The sequence below is a fragment of the Lytechinus variegatus genome, chromosome 3, assembly GCF_018143015.1.
Source record: "Lytechinus variegatus isolate NC3 chromosome 3, Lvar_3.0, whole genome shotgun sequence".
Lineage (NCBI taxonomy): Eukaryota > Metazoa > Echinodermata > Echinoidea > Temnopleuroida > Toxopneustidae > Lytechinus > Lytechinus variegatus.
In genome coordinates this window covers 39,538,279-39,560,432 of record NC_054742.1, presented here as the reverse complement: position 1 = coordinate 39,560,432, position 22,154 = coordinate 39,538,279, and the positions used below count along the sequence as shown (strand labels likewise).

Here is a 22,154-nt window from a genome sequence, read left to right as displayed (position 1 = left end):
ATGCACTGAAAAAATATATATATTGCAGTTGAATACTAAGGGGTGTTTCACTGATCGATGAAACTGATCTTAAAAAGAAGTTCCATGAGTCATGTCATAGGAATCAATTCTATACTAAAAAAGATATAGCATTAGAATTTATTTCACAAATACTGTAAATCTACACACCCCTCCTTGTAAAATATCTTTGTAAAATTATATACAAACCCCTTACTTTTATTCTAAAAGCTCTAATATAATAATAATAATCAATATATAAAAACAAAACAGAAAATCTGGTCACCAAAATCAGTCCATTAGAAGTGTGCACGAGAGTTTTGTGCATTGTGTTATAGTCTCTGATGTTTACAATTATATTTAATCAGTTGAACAAAATTAGAATTTTCTTTTAATGGCTTATGGCTGTTCAAGCAGAGAAGCAATATATATATATGCTGCTAAGTTTATGATAGGTAGTAAGTATACATTAATTTTTTTTTTATCTGTAATTGTTTACCTCTGGGTAGATTCCAATGAGGGCATCAGCATGGTTGTAGAACTCTTCTTTGAGTGAAATAACAAGACACTGGAACTGGTTTTCAGACTGTTCCTTGATGTATTCAGCTACCTTGCTGATATTGGTGTTATCAAGAGCAGCATCGATCTCGTCCAAAACAAAGAATGGTGCAGGCTGATAACTGTACAATGAATCACATTAAACTTTAATGCATAACAATCATACTACTACAAACATCTTTAATCCCATGATACCTCACTCAAAAATCAATCTATGTAGGCTTTTGAGTAACTGATATCGTAGAATACGTTGTGGGCAATAGGCGTATTAGTTTTTTGGTGGATATGTCGACAACAGGGGTCTTAAAGGCTGAATCTCTCCACCACCTAGTTTTAAAATGGGACATTCATAATGAAAAAGGCCCTTGATGCAAAGTGATCTCTGTATACCCAGACTTTCACTCCACTAAAATCTACTTACATAAAGTTTTGAGATACAAGCATTTTTAATACTTAAAAAATATACTGCCCAAGTATTTCCATATTTCTTATTTTTTAATTTTATATCAGCATCGAAGCTACTCATTAGAAGCCATTTTTTCAAAATTGTATTCTCCTTATTTTTCTAATACCTGAGGGAATAAAAAGGAAATACATTTGAAAATAAGTACTCAATATTCTATTTCACCTGCAATTTTACATCAAAGAGTACATGATACAACACAAAAACTGTGAAATCCTTACCTGTGGATGGCAAAGAGAAGGGCAAGAGCAGCAACTGTCTTCTCTCCTCCAGATAAGTTGTCCATTGGCCTGAAGCGTTTTCCTGGGGCTACACAGTTGTAGTTAATGCCATCAAGATAGGGTTCCTCAGGGTTCTCTGGTCCCAGGAAGGCTTGGGCACTGTGGTTACGTGACAAAGCCTACAGAGGTGAAGAACAATGTGGGGAAAAAATATGATAGTGATAATTTCATTGACAGCAATAATCAGTACAAAGGCAGAATGCAATGTAACTAGTCAGTTTGACAATAAAATGTAAAGATTCAACTTAGATTTGTAAGTTTTATAGCTAATAAAACAAACAAGTGTTCAAAGATTGAACATCAAAAAATACTTTGAGGAAGGTAATTCTCTAACTTTGGTACCAGTCATTTTTTTTCGAAAGCTTGAAGATTTGTATGTTACACTTATTTGTTAGAGTAGATTTGATGAAATTTAGAAGCTTGTCACACCATCTTCACATTTACTTATGACACTTTAAGAAAATTATTTTTAACAACTCTTGACAGATTTGACATAAATCATCATAAATATGAAAATAACACTTTACTCTGTGGAATTTCATAACATGGTGGGCAACATGTGTGTCCACCACAGGGTAAAAAAAAATCATCTTTAATTGTTAATGACCATGAAGAATGTCTTCATTTTGTTGTGAAACATGCACTTCGAAAACACAGAGAAAGCAATTGTTATTTATGTTCACACATCAGCACATTGCATGTTAAATTACTTGTGAAATAGCATTTGGTTTGAGCTCTTTTAGGTTGATTACATGTGACAGGTCTTGGAAATAGTTGTTCCAGTGGGACTCCTCCCCCTCTGCCAAGAAAGCCCACCACTTGGCACAATCAATAACTACTTTAGTACAAGAGGCACAGTGACAGAACAGAAGGATTATTGTGAAATCTCTTTCAAAGTTCCATAAATCTCTCTTCATTTAACTTTTAACAAAAACATATTTTTGCTACATGTACAATCATTTCAGCAAACCAAAAGGTAAAATGAGTTATTCAAATATGCAATAGTCTTATGCAATGGTCACGTTTTTCCAGACAGAAATAGTAAGCCACTCAATAGTATTCACAAAGTTTAAAATGATTTTTTATTTTAATAAATTACCATAATCTGATTCTTTTTTTAAAGATATCTTCATTGTATAGAAAAAATAAAATGCAGAGAGATTTTGTATTCAAAAGTACAATTCTTGTTACATGTTTGTTTAAATTGATTACACACTGTAGTCCACTATCATCACAGATCTCTACTCAACAAAGAAGTTCAATGAACTCAATGTTCCATATTTCCTTCTGGGGCCCGTTGCAGAAAGAGTTGCGTTTAAACGCAAGTAAAAAAATCAATCGCAAGTCAAAAATGCGCGCTGTTGATTGGTTGAAAATTGCGCATGATTTTTAGAGTTGCGATTGATTGCAATTCTTTCTGCAACGGGCCCCTGGTCTTACACTGTAATGAAATATACTTTCTACATTCCATTACAATTATATCTTCAGTTCCCAATACACATCACAACATAGCTCAATAAAGATATATTTGATCAATACATCACAGTGTAAAATGAAATTACAATGTACAGACACTCTAAATTAGGTGAGAGACAAGTTTCTTTTTGATATTCCTTATTCTAAAAATATTTTATGTTAGTCATTGTATGATTTGCTTGGAGCCAGCTCATTTAAGAATAATTGAAAGAAAGTCTAGCTGAGATGGAATGCATTGTATAGTGTATAAATTTCATAATGAACGATTATAAAATTGGGTAAAATTAATAAACACAACCCACAATGAACGATTATGAGCCTAACTGTGTATACATGTATAGGCCTAAAGCCATGAAACAGAAAACATGTTAAAGCTACATGTACACTATGTTTACAATTCAATAAGGAGTTCAAAGGTCACCCCATGTTCTGAAAAAAGTGGAGTATTTATTTTTACAGAAGACCATCAAATTTATTTTACCCCATTGTGAGAATGAAAACTAGCTATCATCCTAAGAAAACTTCTACCCAGAATAGGTGAGAAAGCAATTTTTGTTGTTATTTTCAAATTCAAATGGCAACATACATGTATAGAATTTAATTTCTATATACATGAACAGTTCCATTAAAACAAGAAATTGAATAACACCTGCTTGGAACTAACTTGTTCAAGCTTTCATAAACTTCTTCATAGTTTCCATTTGTTTTGGTCATATTTGCATATTGTAAGATTTTTTATGCTTCAGAAGAAAAAAAAACAAGAATGAGCTGAAATACTCTCAAGATTAGTCAAAACTATCAAAAAAAGTAAATCGAAAAAATTAGCAATACATACAATTATTGTGATATACAAGTATCACATGGTTTAAATTTCAAATTCTGGACAATGAACAATTTGGATTGATAAAAACAGTCATTAACTCACATCATAAAGGCATGGAATCTTGTTGAAATTGAGTAAAAGTATTGTTATGCATGCAATTCTTGGTTTATAGTTTAAATTAGTGATTTTATTTTTCATTCAAGAAGGGCATCCCATTTATATCTTGAGCATAAAGAACACTAAACCAAGGAGTAGTGTTTAAATGGTTGGTTAACAGTTTATTTACCTTTCATTGCATGTAATTCCAACATCCCAGACCTATTTCCTTCTAATCAAATATGACATGTGTGATTAAATGGGAGTACACTGGTACTAAACATGAAGAGGTTGTTTAAAACTTTAAACGGAGTTCCAGAAGTAACAAGAACAATCTAACAAATTACAATCCTATAAGTTACACAATCATTTACTCTTTTTATCACCCTTATAGCGATTTTAAACCCTGGTGACCATTGGATGCTATCTATACAAGATTTACAGAATGATAACAAATAGCCTACATCCTACGAAAGTACATGTGGAAAATAATCACCAGAAATTGACAATGAGACTAGAATACAAAAAGGTTAAAATTCAAAAGATTAATATTTGGTGATAAAACAAATCCATTTCCTAATAGTATGTGAATGATCACAGAGATCAGGTGGTCTGTGGCTAATAAAAGGTCATGTAATAGTTCAATAAACTGCATGGGGGAAACCTGGCAGACTTCAGGTGTGACCACAGATCAAGTAATACAGTCTACAGTACAGTCTAAGTCTAATGTAGGCTAATTGTTTTCTACTTGATCTGAGCTACATGTACCACTTAATGAAACTCGGAGGAAGTTTAGTATTTGGGACAGAAGGCACTTTGGTAATTTAGAACTACAGTCAAATTTGTCTAGGCAGCCATACATGCATCTTAAGTTGCTACCAAAATTGTCTTCCATTTGAAAGGAATAGAACCTGTCTAGGGCTACCTGTCTACATTGACCACCTTCTGTATTTCCCTTGGGAGGCCTTAATAGATAGGTTTGACTGTATTCTGTTAGCTGGAATGATATTGAGTTAATAATATAATATGATCTTGAATTACTAAATCAGAATATTTCCTTGTAATTGAGCAAATTTGGTTCAGGAATAACAGAAACAGCAAATGAAAATCATGCTGCCTCACTCAGCATTGTGCATTCAAGTTAAAGTACCAGCAGACAAGTAAATACAATAGGCAATCCATTTGCCCACATATGTGTACATACAGTATGGGGAGCACTGTGTCACTTAGCTTGTATGTATGCAGGCATCTGAGCCTTTCAAAGAGTTTGATCTTAAAGACCCAGACCGGACCCAAAAATGAAATTGACAAATTATATACCAATCGAAAGCTTAGAAGCTACTAAATACAGCATTGTGAGCTTTATTCATTTTCACCCTTCCCAGCTGAGTATTTTGCTTAAGAATATTCCAATTATCGGGCTTCGAACCCGGCTTAGAAAATAGGCTTTATTGTGCTTTTCAAATGCCTCGAGACCGTGACGTCACGTTGTGTAAGAAGCGTCGCGATTCCATAGGTTTGTACACAGAAAAACTGGGTTATTTTTTTGCTTTCCAGATTACGCATTTCATTTTCTTCACTTCCATCACAGAGTGATATCACATATATTTTTTCCTATATGCTTAAATTATGAAATCTACAGTTTTGAACTAGTTTTTGCCATATTTTATTTCCTGCTTATTTGGCGTGGATTTCAAATCTATCTGCATTCAGATTATGTATCACAACTTTTCCTGACATAGCAATTTAGGCCCAATAAGAGCCAAACAAAGAAGTCACAAAAAAGGCAGTTAATAGTTGTAGGTTTCCATCAATTTCAACAGTGAATAATTGTGAGTGCCATTTTCATCTGAAAACGGAAAAAAAATTGGATTCATAATATAGAAATGGAAGAAAATACCCAATGCTTTTGTACACAAACCTATGGAATCGCAACCCTCCAGACACAACATGACGTCATCCTTTCCAGGCGACGTGGGGTGCTCAATCGAAGCGTACTTTGGAGGAGCAGTTTCTCTTATTTTTATCTAATATTTCTAAAAAATGGAAGGAGATGTATAGAATATTTTTGGTATATTTGTATTGTATAAATCATTGCCTTTCTTTTAATATATGATTGTTTTTACACCGGTCAGGGTCTTTAATAGTGTATTCTCAGACAAAATCACTGAATTCTCTAGAGTCTAGAATTCATTGAGGAATGTCACACAATTTCTTAAAGATACCTTTTTATGAACATGATACTAATTTCAGCAGGATTGATTTGCTTTGACCATTTCTATCCCTTTAAATGATCAATCCAAATGATGAATAGTAAAAGTACATAACAGTCATGATAGTGAAAAATAAACCTGAACATAGAGCATATATACATGTACCCCCAACAGTATTAACAATAAAAAAAAATCAACATGCACTATCTATACATCTCTTGCTTAAACCCAAAACAGATGATAGATTACCGAGTTAAAAAAGCAACTGTTGTGCTTTTTTTAGTTGAATAATGCATTACACATTTTACTTCCATTGCTAAACAAAATATTTAGGAACTGTACAACCATCAGTAGATTCAGCACAATAATCATCACTTCAACACCATTATAAACAATGTTGCATAGATTAATTAAATAACCAGGGGGGCGTTTCATGAAAGTACTTGTCGGACATTTTATCCGACAAGTCCCATTTCATCCGACAGTTACCATAGGAACAGTGCCTTACAGCCAATCAAAATCATGGAAAGATGTCAGATCTGATAACTTGTCGGATGAAAATATTGATGAAACGCTCTCCAGGCATGTCTTTCTCACATGGTACTTGTAGCATAATGGAGTTCCTTCAGTACATACATTGGGAAGTATGGACCTGCTTGTTCAATGCACATATTTTCTACTAACTTTACCGCATATCACTCATACAGAGGTGAATGACAGAATGTGACTAAGGCTCAAATAGCAAGGATTCAAATGATTTATTTTAACTAATGTTCAATTTTATATTCCATAAGAATGGAGGGGGGGGGGGGGCATCGTGGTCTAGCAGTTACGAATCTCTTCATTCAATCTGAGGGACATGAGTTTGAATCCCAGCCATGGCGTGTTTTCCTTCAGCAAGAAATATACCCACATTGTGCTGCACTCAACCCAGGTGAGGTGAATGGGTACCTGGTAGGATTAATTCCTTGAATGCACCAAGCGCCTTTAGCAGCAGGAGCTACAGTCGGGGTAATATATAGTGCACCATTCATTGAATAGGCAACTAGATAATCGGCACCTCATAAATGCTATATATTATTATTAGCCAAACTTTATAGTGCCAGTACCTGCCAGATAATGGCACTCATGGTGCTCGTCTATACCAATGTATTATTCAATCTGTATATATCTTACTGTGAAGTTAATACATGTGTTAAGGTGTACAAAGAGACAAAATTGAGAACATCAGAACAACTACATCACACACATCCCAGAAGACATCCCCCCATATTTCATCAAAACAATCTATTACATATGAAATAACAATGGTTTAAAGTAGTTACCACTTTAAAACAAATTCAATTAAACATACAATTTCTTATTAATGCACACCAACAGCTTCAAGAAACCAAACTCTAGGTACTGTAAAAATTGTCATTTTCCGCCACGCACAAGTAGATACCCGCCACAATCACACATTTGTTTGTGCAGTTAGGATAGCTGTATGCAAGATAAACATATGGTAACTTTTCATGCAGTTTTCTTTTTGTGATAATGCTGAGCTGTGAAAACTGTACAGACTTGTCCATACCATGAAATATTCCATATCTACAATAATAGTAAAATGAATGAATCTTACCTTATAGATGTCATCAATCCTATTTGAAATATGTTCGAAGCAGGTATTGAACCTCTCATACCGTTCCTTGCGTATGATCTCAAACTGTTGTTTGGCTTTTTTGGCCCTCTTTCTGGCTGCTTCAAAGTCTTCTGTGGTGGACTGGAATCTCTCCTTTACTCCATCAAGTCTAAAGACATAAAAAGAACCATAACAAAATTAATTATGAACAAAAATTTCCTTTAGAAACAAAAATGAAATAAAATTGTTCATTGATATTTATAGTGAATATCATTCTATTTTGAGCATCAGCATTATTAAACTTGCATGGCATTAAAATATCATCATCTCATTATACAGCTTCTAAAACACTACTAATGGAAGCAGTTTGTAAACATAACAGTTTAATTAATAATCTATTAATGTTTGAAATTTTTCTCAATAGTCAATATTCCATTGTTTTGTTCAATTAAAGCTTGAATACTGAAGCATTTTTTTTTCCATATCTTATAACAAAACCTACAGTGAGGAAAAAAGCAAATGCAGCTTGCTTGCCAGAGAGGGCGCTCTGCAATGTACATGTGTATCCTAGATTAAATAATAAATCATCAAACTGTTCATATTTTTATATTTGTTTTTCCAAGATTGCTTTGTTGTAAATAAACATGTATAAACTATATTGCAACATATTCTTACATCTTGCTAGTTGTTCTATTTTGCCACAATCACTTCCTTGCTATGTGATTTGCAGCCTCTATATCTTCTTTCATTTTCCTTCATGTCTCTGCTTTTATCCCCTATATTCTTATTGTTCCACTCTAAAAGTCATTCTAAATTTAAGGACAATGGTGTACCTAAAACAAGCTAATTCATCCTTTGGGGTTTATTCCTTCTTATTTTATGTAAATATTTTTTTTTCTGCTTTCAAATTCAATTTGTACACAATTATGTAACCACTCAATATTGAATTTAAATTACATAAAAATAAAGTTAATTCATTTGTTCTATTACCATACACTATCACATACTGAGATGATCATGTGAGACCAGTTGATTCTGTCAGATTTAACAGTGCATTTTTTCCATTGAGACTTACTTTTCCATGGCCTTCATGTTTGGGGCAGCTATCCTCTGTAGTGTGGCTTCCATGCTTGAAATCCCTGATAATAATTTGTCTGCTTCTTCTTTGATCTCACTTCCATCAAGCTATAGAAATAAAATCAATCTAATTATGAGGGTACAGTATCATTATAGAGATAAATAACTTTTTTTATTCAATGCAAATATATCCCTCTATAGAAATCTCCCTTGAGGCAATAATGTGTTACAGAATGCTTTAAGATGCAATTTGAGATATATTCAAGCAAAAGGGATTTGATATGCAACAATAGTGTTAAATATGCACGTATTGTCGTAATTGTATGCAGTACACTCCATGTGTGAGGACGTAAAGAAACTAATCAGGATGTGAAGTTGATGATAATATGCTGTAGATCTGAGAGGAAGATGGATTGGCCAGGAATCATAAGAAATATAAAAGTGGACGTGAGTCACTGGGAACAGTCTTTACATGCATCTCAAATATAAAACTGCCTTATGTGACACAGACGGTATGAGAGTAAATTGAATCTGGGTGGAAATCAGAACTTACCTCTCTGAGACTATGACTAAGTCTGCGGTAGTTGATGATGATATTAGCTTCTCTAGCATAAATTGATTTGGCTCCCTGGCTACTCATACTATCAGCTCCAGTCATACTCTCCATGTCATCAGCATCACGCTGGCTCCCACCATGCTAGTAAACACAAGATAGAATAAAGAGATGATTATTCACACATTTGAGAAGAAATACAATTTAAAAAAGATATGAAATAGATTGAAAGAAAATAGAAGGAAAAAAAAGGTGCTTGAATTTGAATTCATAAGGATTTAATAAACTTTATTGGTTAGAAAAAAAACTTGTCACAAAGGATTATTGTACTGATCTTCCTCCTTTAGTTCTTGTTCGAGGGCAAAACTTTTCACATAGAAATGCAACAAAACCACTTTCGTCTTTTGAAGAATCACTGATTTAATCAAACATCCAGAAATGCTTTTATTTGTTCATATTCCAGACAGCAATTCATGTATCTAAGGTAACTTCAGTATTACATAATACTATGACTTACATATCTGATATATATTTTAAATGCAGCATAAAACTAACATTCAAACTACCAAGAGTCCTGTTTCATACAATTTGCAATCATTAACAGCTTCAAAAATCTTTCTGAAAAAGAGTATTTAGATTTACTTAACCAGTTAATAACAATTTAGCATTGAAGAAAAAATTGCAAATTAGGCAAAATAAATTCCTGATCATGTTTGTACTCTCAACCAATTAATTGATCTTACAAGAAATGACTTCAAACCTTAACTAAAAATATCATTGAAGGTGATTAACATCTCTACCTATGGCTTTATGAGAGAAAATTGCATTATCACAATATGACACTACCACAGCAACACAGTTTCTAATACATTCAAATAATGGATGGATCATCCCACAATACTGATAATTGATTCCTATATACCCTATCAAAATGAAACAGGACAATGATTTGTTATACCTCTGCTTCTTCTGAGATGTCATCCATGTTTCCTCTCTTCATTGGTAGCTTGATATCTTCCATCTTACACGCTTTGAGATGACTGTGACGATCAGCTTTCTTCTGCTCAAGCTTTGTCTCAGTCGCTGTGATCTGCTTCTGGACACCTGGGGATGAGAGAGAATATGATGATCATAATTTTATCTCAATGATTCATATTTGCAACTAGGGTATTTCACCACATGACAACATCTATTACAGTTAGATGTCTGAATCATTTTTCAATCCACGGGAGAAATCAAACAGGAAACTCATTGTGTTATCTATTGAACAAAGACAAAAATCAACACTTAAGCACACTTAGGGCAAAACTATTCAATAGTTTTTCTCCTGGCTGTCAACACCTTAAGTAAAGAGTGAATAATGCAAAAGCTTTTAAGTTCTCAATGAATGTGTATGCTTTAATTTCTTTCTCTAATCCCTACAAGACCAAATGAATGAAGTATACAGCTCACTAAACTGCTAATGATGGTTGATTTTCATGTGTCATGCATTTTGTCAAATTTATGCAATGCATGGGAATTAGTGTTAATAATCAGGGAGGTGGGTAATGTTTTCAGAGCTTGGAAATAATCAGGAAGTACAACACTTGCAAAGGCAGACAAATTTTTGCAAAAGTAAATCATTACCCCACAAGTGTGATGTACCCCACAATTGTGATGAAAACATGTACAACACACCCTCAAAGAACAAAATTTAATCGATATCAAAAGCAACTGCTAAAACTACCTTTGAAACTCCATACACACCTGTTATTTCTTTGTTGCATGATATCAGCTGCTTACGGATCTCTTCAACTTCTGAATTCTTGTCATCAATTTGAGATTTCTTGGTTGTCTTCGAGAATTTCAGCTTTGTCATTGCTTCTGTCTCATCATCAATAATCTGGAACAGTTACAATTCACTAATGTTATTTCATCAAAATAATTTGGGGATAGCTTTGATTTTCTAGAATTTGTATTATGCTTTGAAAAAAGAACATCTTTTCTATTGATTTCATGAAAAGAAAACAATTCATAATGTGCCCATGAATAATATTGGGAAGAAAGTGAATAGTTTTTATTGAACAAGTTACTAATTAACTGATAAAAGATTTAAGGCCTGTATAGTGTCAAAGCTTTTATGATAAATCTAAATTCTAAAACTTGTATGGTAATTCATAGAAAGTTTATATGCATTTGTTTATCATAATAATAATAGATTTTGTCTTTTATATCACCTTTTTTCAATTCAATTTACTTTGTTCACATCAATAAGTCGGTACCGATCTTTTCGCAAAATTCAAGACCAGTTTGAGCAATTTTTCAGAATATTAGTTTGTCTACATCCAGATAACTATTATTTGTTCTGCAGGGTAGTTTCATATACTAAATATAATGATGAATATCAAGCATTAGACTTCACTTTGTAATTACCTTCATCTGTTTTGCTTCCTCTTTTTTGAGTTTTTCTAAATCTTTCTCATCTTTGGCAACATCTTTTTTCCACTTGGTTACATTAGCTGAAGGAGGAAAAAAGCGAAAAATAGGAAAACGTTAACATAGAACAAATTATTACTTGCTATATCCGATCTTCAGTAGTTTTCACTACACACACAATGAAGAAAGGCATGCAAATTATTTTGAAATCTTAGAAACACTCCATTTTCCATTCCAGGTTTGCTTCCTAAACGATCACCAACATCAACACCAATGTATACATATCCTAGAGTTTTGTGACAAATTTCAAATTTCAATGATAAATTCAAATTAATGCTAAAGTCTGAATTATATTTTCACAGTATTTTTGATGATACACCTCTGCAAAACAGTCACTACATCCAAACCAAATTCTCAATATCCTACAGTTTGAACTGATAATCCCAATACCAAGAGGTAGATTCAATTGACTACCATCTCCAGAGTTATACTTTCACATGTCTCTGTGATACCAGGATATTGTCATCTCCAATATATCAGCACAAACATCTAAACCAACCTTCTGTATCCCTTGATCTCTCATACTCAAGCTGGTTCATGAGACGTGACTTCTGATTCTCAAACTCTAGCCTCTTCTTAGCTCTCTCCTGCTGGGCCCTAAGTTCCTTCTCTTCGTACTGCCTGATGTTGGCTACACCGATCTGGTCACAGAAGTTTGCAAAGACCTCATCCTCAACACGGTTCATTGAGGTGGTCTTAGCTTTGATCAGCTCAGCTCTCTGGGAGATCTGCTCCTCGATGGCACTCATACGAGGCTACAATAACATGGGGATTGATGGAGAATATAATTAGTATTCAAAGGGATCACAGAACTTAAAAACAACTCAATATTGTAAATTAATAAAAAATTTATTTGCAATAAGCAAAGAAATAATTATGACTTCGAAAGTTTTAATCTGTGAACAATATTCTATAGGTTTTTAATCCATGAACGATATTTATAATGACTTTAAGCAAATACATGATGAGAAGGCATCAATGTTTCAGGTCACTACTCTTATGTTCATAAATTATTTTTCTCAATGACATTAGGTAAAATTGTTATGAGGTGCCATTTTGAAGTTTTAAATACTTCATACTCTTATCTATTAAATAGTAAAATACTACATAAATCTCAGTTTTCCCTTTTTAATTCATAAATCATATTCAAATATCATTATAGGCAAAGAATCTGTAATAAAGACAGGACAGATTTATACATATCTATACATACACTTAAACAAAGATATGAAATTAACTTACATCAAATCCTTCAAGGTCCTGCATGAGCTTCTGAATAGCTTTGTCATTGTTGGCAAGGATTTTCTTTTGCTGTTAAGAAAAAAAACAACAAACAAACATATGATAAATTTTTGCACTATATTATATATCTAACCTCATATATAAAAATAACAGCTCGGAGTGATATATTGTTACCTAAATGTAAAATCAGATGGATTTATAATGGTGTAAGGTGAGAAAGGTATGATAGGGAGTAAGGTGAAATTGACTATCAAAATCATGTTGATAATAACAGTAATCATCATATATCAAGTCTTGTAGAAACTGACAGTTTAACAAGGACACCTCCCATGCTTCATTTCTTCTTTCCTTTCTTTCACTCTCTTTCTTGTTTTGTTCTTGTTTTTTTTATTCTTTTTTTCTTCCTTTTTCTTTTATTCTATTTTTGTCTGTTTCTTCATTGCTGCCACTCTCTTCCTAAGTCGAAGCATACAAGTGTAGGCAATAAAATTGATCTAAACATGTTTGCAAGGGGTCAAATTTGCACTGAAAAAAATTAAAACTAGGCTAATTTAACCCCAAATAGCTCATAGATGTACAATAAAAAAAATTCTGAAAATGTTAATGCCAGCAGGCAACTACTCACAGTATTATCTCTATCATTGATGGAGTATTTCAGTCTGGTCTCCTGCCCGTTGATCTGAGATTTGATGTTGTTCAGTTCAGACTCCTTACGTTTGGTCTTCTGTAGCTCCTTGAGGCTATCGTTCAGTTCTGATTTACGTTGCTTCAGATTATTCAAAGACTTCTCATCCCAACGCCTCGCTTTCGCTTTCAAATCACTGTGAAAATTTTGTTTAAATTTAATCAAAAGTATTTTAATGAAACATAGGAAATTGTCTATTCTCAAAACAAACCACTCCTGCCCCCCATTTCTTTTTTCATGAAGGGTAAAAAATAAAACAGCCTGTCAGGGATAAACATTGTAGAAACAAGTGTACGTCCCCTTTCCACACTAGGAAAATTTAGCAACTAATACATGATTTCATACAAGCATTGCACTTTTTGTCACAAAATGAAAGCACAATTGTTGCACAGATTGAATCCATTAGTCTAATTGGTGATGAATTAAGATTTTTTTTTTACAAAGCATATGATGCCAATTTAACCACATGATTTTTCAAACAATTCTGTCCTCATAAATACAATTTTTATACAAAGCCGTCCTGGGAATAGAAATCATTATGAATCAAAATGGCAACAAAGCTGAGGTAAAAGCATTCCTCTTAACATTAATCTAAACCATTTTCAAGAAATATTTGTTAATTACATTTCTTACCTAGCACCTCCTGAAATGATTCCAGACTTTTGGAACATGGTCCCATCTAGGGCCACTGCCTTATGTCTCTCATGACGTCCAAAGGCAATGGTCCGGGCATCTTCTACTGTCTCGCACACTAAAGCATTACCACAGGCATACATCAGTGCTTTCTTCACATTCGGTGGATCATATCGGATGACATCGATTACAAGCCTTACTCCACGAGGATCCCGAATCTCCCTGATAATTAAACAAATTTTGATGAAAAAAATGCTTTATTCAATCCCTAAATTTTGTAAAGCTTATAAATTCTGGATTACCGATTCACAATCAATGACAACATCAAGCATCATCAATCAAATAAACAAGGGAATGAATAGGAATTAAATAAACAAAACATGGTCAAAATCTGTCATTCCCTGATAGTAATAATGATCTATAGCTATTTATATTCCAATTATAATCTTATAAACACGGGAAAAGTATCGGTAAGCCCTATTTTAGAAATATCTATTTCTAAATTGGATCTTGTAATCAGATTGAGGCTATAAGAATCAATGATTTTTTTTATGAATTACAGATTAGAATCTTTAAGTGACGAAGCTCAGAATGACACTAACCTGAGTTTTTCATTGATGGGCTTGACTTCAATGAAATCTAATGGAAGGAAAGTCTCTGGGTCTGACCGTTGTTCTTTCATGTACTGGATACAGTCTCTGGCAGTCTTCTCAGAGTCTACGATGATAGCATCCATGTTCTTACCTAGCACCTTGGTCACAGCTATCTGGTATTTCTTCTGACTTGGTTCACAGAGGTCGATTAAACGCCCATACTGAGAGGAAAAAAGAAGATGTCCATATTAAAGTAGGGAGACATTGCAAGACACTTAAAATAATTTGTATGCACATTCAGATCCCAAACAGTATTCACATATCTTGTAATCAACTGCAGATTTGAAAATGTGTTCTCGAGGGTGTTTCATAAAGCTGTTTGTAAGAGCAACTTTAAGAATGACTGGTGAACCTTTCTTATGCTCTAAATAATCACCAATTAACATTTAATGTTGAATATTATTTACCACAAGAAAGGATCACCAGGCGTTCTTTAAGTCGCTCTTAACTTACGAACAGCTGGTCTGCTTCTTGCAAAAGGAAGTACAATTGACTTACTATAGACATAATTGATCAACAAATTGCAAATTTGCATGCAATATTTTTTTCTTGCAGCACGCCCTAAGTAACCTTTAAGTAATAAAACCCATGCATCAAAAAACTTCTGTACATCATATCACTACACTTATCACATCACTTCACTTTTTCTCTTTTAAGTTTCTAAATGTTTTAGTATCCAAATCATCAACAATAGGGTATGATCTGTGAAGTCTTTGGGATCCCTTTCAAATTTATCATTGAATTCTGACACAAAACAGTTTGGAAAACTATTCAATCTTTTAATAAGAAGCAATAATCAAGTAAAAGAAACCATTTATAAATATCTGGGACTAATCAATTAAAAAATTGTACACAAAGCACTAAGAATATAAACAAGTGGAATGCCTCTGGCCGTCTCACCTGCATCACACGGTTCAATATAGCAGCAGTGCTCACTTTGAATACTACTCTAACTCGCACAAGATGTTCAGTGATACATGGTTACTCTTATTTCCCTTTTTTATGAACTAGACCAATAAACTTACAGAGATATGATGGTTATTCAACGAAAAACCCCAACATGGCCAAAGTTCATTGACCTTACATGACCTTTGACCTTGATCATGTGACCTGAAACGCGCACAGGATGTTCAGTGATACTTGATTACTCTAATGTCCAAGTTTAATGAACTAGACCAATAAACTTTCAAAGTTATGATGGTAATTCAACAGATACCCCCGATTCGGCCAAAGTTCATTGACCCTAAATGACCTTTGACCTTAATCATGAGACCTGAAACTTGCACAAAATTTTCAGTGATGCTTGATTACTATTATGTCCAAGTTTCATGAATCAGATCCATAAACTTTCAAAGTTATGATGGGAATTCAACAGATATCCCCAATTCGGCCAAAGTTCATTGACCCTAAATGACCTTTGACCTTGGTCATGTGACGTGAAACTCATGCAGGATGTTCAGTGATACTTGATTAACCTTATGTCCAAGTTTCATGAACTAGGTCCATATATTTTCTAAGTTATGATGACATTTCAAAAACTTAACCTCAGGTTAAGATTTCGATGTTGATTCCTCCAACATGGTCTAAGTTCATTGACCCTAAATGACCTTTGACCTTGGTCATGTGACATGAAACTCTAATAGGATGTTCAGTAATACTTGATTAACCTTATGGCCAAGTTTTATTAACTAGGTCCATATACTTTCTAAGTTATGACATCATTTCAAAAACTTAACCTCAGGTTAAGATTTGATGTTGACGCCGCCGCCGCCGTCGGAAAAGCGGCGCCTATAGTCTCACTTTGCTTCGCAGGTGAGACAAAAATCTTGTATGTTCTATACAAAAATTTGCATGTTCCTATTTTTGCCATAATCTCAAACACAAATACCTTAGGAGTTTGAACAGAATTCAAAAGAATGACCAACTAAGTGTTTGAACATGAAAAAATAAATAAGTACCAAATGATTTTGTTGGAAATGTGTAATAACTGAAAAATTTACAAAAGGATGGCATTCAAGCCAAGTGGAGGATCTTTACCCAAGCAATTATAATACAATGTCCAAAAGGTGCTTATCTGTAGATTATCTTTCAGCTTAGCTTTCATCATTGAAAAACAAGGGATCATGTAAATCTACAAGATTTAGATTTAGATCTATATGGTTGACTTTGCAGCAGCTTCATGAGAATAGCTTTAAGGTATATTTCCAGTCTTGCAAATTTTAATGTTCCTCTAAGATACATAAATAAATGGATATTACAAATCAGGTCAGCCTATGCATCTTATTACCCCTTTCATAAACCCCATTAAAATGAATTAGGCGGCTAATAGCAGCATAATTTGGTCGTAAAATTGGAGGAGGACAAGAGTTATCCGCATTACTCTGATGCTGCTATTATCCGCATAATAGCAGCATCGGGACAAGATTTTGAGTTTATGAACGCATTTCCAAATAATGCGGATAATTGCCATGGTGCGGTCACAAGGTCACCCTTTTCCAACACAACCGCATCGGAGGGGGCGTGTCCAGTTGTCATGGCGATTATCCGCCTTTTTCAGGACGGGCGCTCGTAAAAATTTTCTTATTTTCAGAGTTTATGAATGCAATTTTTATTGAATTATCCGCATTACTCTTAGGCGGCTAATTGGAGGATAGGTTTATGAAAAGGGTATTACACATCTCTTGCAGGCTCCTTTACTTACCACACCGTTGAAAAGCCTCTTGAGATTATCAATGAGTTCAGCCTTCTTGTGATGACGAGCGCTTTCATGTTTATCAACCTTGGCTTCTCCTAGCTGCTCGACAATGGATGCCATCTCTGTCTGAATCTCCTGCATTCGACTTGATGCCCCGTTCACCTCCTCTTCTAGACTCTCACGAAGGCGGGTCTGCTCTGCTATGTTTGATTCACTTGCCCTAATAAAAAAAATAGACCGGGATGGCGTTTCCTAAAGCTTTTCGCAAGTTACTAGGGACTTTATGAATGACTAGTGAACTTTTCTTGTGGTACTAACAAATTTTTATCGAAGTTGCACCTAAGGAAGGATCACCAGTTGTTCTTAAAGTTGCTTGTAACTACCTGGAGTTTTCATAAGAGTTGTGATTTTTTTTCACGACAATCAATAATATCTATACAGCAATCTTAATCGAAATACAATTTGATGACATAGAAAGTCAATATAAAATAAGAAGTAAAAACACAGATATGGAACATAACAAAAAAAAGGGTTCTAATTAAACTTATAGCAAAAGACAGGTATAAAAGCTTGAGCAAATACATCAAAACTTACCTAATGTAATCATTCAGCTTCTCAAGACGTCTCTGATTCTCCTCCCTGGAAAGATAAACAAAACCCATATTTTTTTCATAAAGATTCACATGGGACCCTTGAAATATATAAGATGGGACATTAAAAAAAAATTGTTTTTTTTTTAACAAGTTATTAATTTTATCATATGTCAAAGAGTGGCCCATTCAATGACCCAAGCTTCATTTTTTTTCAGGGGGCTAGGTTTATAAATATAACATAATATGATATACTTGAAAATAAAAAATGTGGACAATTATAACATTTAAAGGTAAAAGACAGTAGTTGCAGCAAACAATTATTTCATGAGAAAGTCTTTAAAATCAAGGTTAATTGCCACAATATTATCATAGATCTAGATCTGGTACATTGAAATAAACTGATCTTTGTGAAATCACGAAATTTTAGCTAAAAACCGATAATCCTGATGATCACTGACACAAAAAGGCATATGTGGGACAGTGTACTAATATAACTTGGAAAAATACCCAACATTATATGGAATTCTGAGCTTATTTTGCTCATTTCTCAGCAATTACACATTTTTTCCAAGAGTCATTTGGCATTAATATTTTCTATTTATACATAAAACACTTGGGTGGCCATATTGGATTCTGGTTGGACTCATTTCGAGATCATTGCCAACAGCAACAACATTCTTCACCAAATCTTGTAGCATGTGGCTTAAATTTTGGGAAAAAATGCAAATAAATGGAAAATAGCAGCGTCTACCTTTCATGTTCTTTCTGTTTAATCTTGGCCTGTATTTCTGATTTTCGTGTCCGCTCACTTTCCAGTCTATCCTGGTCAGACTTCTGATCTCGGTTGAGTTTCTCAAGCTCCTGCAGGAGTTGAGCTGCTCTCATACCGGCTTCTTTCTTCAAAGAATGGTATTCCTCAACCTGTAGATTTAGATAGACAAAAAGTGGTAACAAGGATTGAAAAATAAGTCACAGGACAAGAATTTTAAAAGGAAAGGGATTACAATCACTGATATTCAATATTCTGCAAGACGTTAAACTACACTTGCCCTCACTACGCAAGGTCATGCAACATTTAAGATACAATTAATTATATAAGGATAACTATCAGTCTACAACAAACTATAAAAATTGATTTCATATCTCCATTTTACACCTATAAGTGAATGGATACCAAGCAGAAGATACTTAGTTGGCATGTGAAATTACTAGATTTCTTAAAGTCAGTGAAGTAAAATCCAATCATTTGAAAAAATATAGATATAAAAAATTTATTGTTAAAATATACAAGCAACTGACAGCATGGAACCCTAAGGATTTATTTTAAATGGTGCTCTCACCTGTGATGTTTCTAGGGTCATGTCTTTGCCTTGACTCTGACTCTCTTCTTCTAATCTCTCTTCATAATCTTGTCTCTTCCTCTCCACAGTATCCAATTCATCTTCTAGCTCTTTGATATCAGCCATGTGTTTATCATGAGCCTTCTTTGCAGACTTCAAGGATTTCCTGGTAAAACACAACACATTGGAGAATGATGTGACATGCTAGTAGATAACCCGGGGTAAGAAACCCCACCAAAATAGGCACCTCTTTTCTCTTGTAGAAATTTATAAAAAGCTTACTTTACAAATAATTGATTATAAACCTGTCATCCAAGAATTAGAGATCTATGATATGGTGCTGCATCTCCAAGCAAATATTGGTGATCAAATTGAGAGCATCAGATAAAAGATGCACCAACTTCTTCATGTGAAAAACCAACAGGCAATATTGAAGTATTAGATAAGGCATCCATCTTCCCCATTCATTTATCTATTTTTCAATATCAACTCATATCAACTTTATGTTTCCTCAACAAAAAGAATAATTTTGAAAAGAGAAATTACTCACAACACCAACTCAATAAGAAAATGTCATGCTCAGAGCACTGTCTGAAAAGTAAGGATTATACCCAGTAATGCTATAGTTTACGTTGATTTGTCTTGAAATGAAAAAATATGCAGAATTATAACCTGAATAATTTCACCAAAAAATTATTTCAACGTTGATTATGTACAAACTCACTTGGCATTTTCCAGCTTCTTGTTCATATGACTTGTATTCTCTTTAGCCTTGATAAATTGTGGTTTCTTCTTATTCAACTCTACTTCCTGAAAATAACAAAAAATAGTGAGAAAGACTTATTTGTAGTAAAAAAAGGTATGTAAATGTAACTATTGACTTTAAGCCATATATAAAAACTTTCAGGGCAACAACAAGACTGTACATATGTCTTTATATTTACATCCTTTTCTGGCCCAAAAATCTTCAATGAAATCTGAATGTTTTGTTCTATTATTTTAACTAAAACATATTTTACATAGTTATGGTTAAAATCCATTCTATATTTTCAAATTCTGCAATGGCACCAACAACATATTTTCAAATCAAAATCCATGAACAATTAAAATTTAAAGTTACAATAATAGCTTCAAGATATATTTGACTTATTTCCATTCTGTGCAACCTTTTATTTATATAAGCATTTTTTTTTTTAAATCCACAGCATCAAAAACACATGTTATAAAATTTCCCTTTCATATATCACTATTCACTATAAAGTTTGGACCCCCACCTTTTCTCTAGTGTCCTTCTCAATAGCAGCCAACTCTCTGGTCAGCTGTCCAAGTTCCTTCTTCTTTCCTCGAATACGTTCCTCTACCCCTTCCCTCTTCTCAACAGACTTCTTCAGCTCCTCGTTCCTGCCTCCCAATTCATCTGAAAGCCTTTTGATATCATTCTCATTGTGGTATAGTTTGAAGAGTTGAAACTCCAGTTGCTTGTCAGCCTAGTGTACCAGAAAAAAGGAAAATAAAGATGAAGTCACACTGGAGAAGAGCTCTTCACGTTCAACCATAAATATTGTGTGAAAGCATAATGCATTATGCAATAATTGCACTAGAAACTGCTGAATAACATTCTATTCACTGGCAAGTCCCTTGCTAGTATAGCTTCTTAACTCTTCATGCGTTCACCTGTAAACCCCCTGTGTATTGCATTATTTTAGCAGTGATCCCCTCTACGCAGTATAATACACTCTCTTATTTAGAGTGCCATAACTTTTTATCTGATCATTTTGAAAAAAATGTTGTGTAGCAAACTTGTATGGTTGTTTCCTGGGCTTTCTTATCGTATATAAATTTATTGGATAAATTATGGAAAAATGTATAGTAAATTACATTTTCTAAATGCTTTCTCCTAATACTTCCAACAAAATTTAGCCCCCCTTTTACTTTGGTTCTTGTGTTAGTGGCATGATTTTTATTCATCCACTTAGACTGTTCATTACATAAGCTTTGTATTGATACCAAAATCATGATAATCTGATAAAAATAGCCCATACATAGTGAAAAATAAAAGAGAGTAAATTTTTGCCTGGTCAAGGTAATGTACTCCATTGAAAGGGTCTCATTCACATTCGTGCCATGAGTCATAGACTCCTAACAATAAACCTGGCCATGGTATTGTTTGTGAGGAGGGTTTTATTGATTTTCTCCTCTCCTTTTTCAATGAACTTCCTGGCTGTGATCAGGATGTATTGATTTTTAATAAAATAAACACGATATAAGTACTAATTTTCAAGGAAAAAAATCAATGATTCTGTAATTTGTAAACTGCGATAATCCGTTGAACGCTAAACTAATGTCGCACGCGCGATCGATCAATCGGTACACATGTACAGTATAAACAAACGCCAGGCTTTACATTGTAGCTAGGCATGCTCCGGGGCATGCAATTGTTCGAAAACCAATGGGACAGAGGACGTCTATGGGAAATGTGTGGTTGTGCAAAGATGCGAACGAAACACACCTACGGATGTGCAATAATGCGAACGTAACGCATGAAGAGTTAATCCCCACTTGCTTTTTACTGACAAATACAAGAGAAATGCTAAACTCATGGTGTGTTACTGTGCTAAAATGTCTGTATGTGCCAGAGGGTAAATATATTTTTTTTTTTATACAGGAACTGTTTTTCTGC

General features: G+C 33.9%; 1 protein-coding gene across 1 annotated transcript in view; it reads right to left on the bottom strand.

Moving 5' to 3' along the window:
• The window catches only part of LOC121410988 (structural maintenance of chromosomes protein 1A-like), a 37,644-nt gene that overhangs the window by 2,485 nt on the left and 13,005 nt on the right, over window positions 1-22,154 (bottom strand). The window contains exons 5-23 of the mRNA XM_041603434.1: window positions 20,749-20,961; window positions 20,199-20,284; window positions 19,475-19,640; window positions 18,886-19,055; window positions 18,136-18,180; window positions 17,548-17,761; window positions 14,796-15,007; window positions 14,194-14,415; window positions 13,501-13,696; window positions 12,876-12,944; window positions 12,133-12,388; window positions 11,571-11,656; window positions 10,905-11,040; window positions 10,117-10,262; window positions 9,159-9,302; window positions 8,604-8,713; window positions 7,529-7,697; window positions 1,240-1,418; window positions 497-677 (exon numbers count right to left, since the gene is read on the bottom strand). Of these exons, the coding sequence (XP_041459368.1) occupies window positions 497-677; window positions 1,240-1,418; window positions 7,529-7,697; window positions 8,604-8,713; window positions 9,159-9,302; window positions 10,117-10,262; window positions 10,905-11,040; window positions 11,571-11,656; window positions 12,133-12,388; window positions 12,876-12,944; window positions 13,501-13,696; window positions 14,194-14,415; window positions 14,796-15,007; window positions 17,548-17,761; window positions 18,136-18,180; window positions 18,886-19,055; window positions 19,475-19,640; window positions 20,199-20,284; window positions 20,749-20,961 (3,000 nt within the window). The remainder of the gene's footprint in view (window positions 1-496; window positions 678-1,239; window positions 1,419-7,528; window positions 7,698-8,603; window positions 8,714-9,158; window positions 9,303-10,116; window positions 10,263-10,904; window positions 11,041-11,570; window positions 11,657-12,132; window positions 12,389-12,875; window positions 12,945-13,500; window positions 13,697-14,193; window positions 14,416-14,795; window positions 15,008-17,547; window positions 17,762-18,135; window positions 18,181-18,885; window positions 19,056-19,474; window positions 19,641-20,198; window positions 20,285-20,748; window positions 20,962-22,154) is intronic.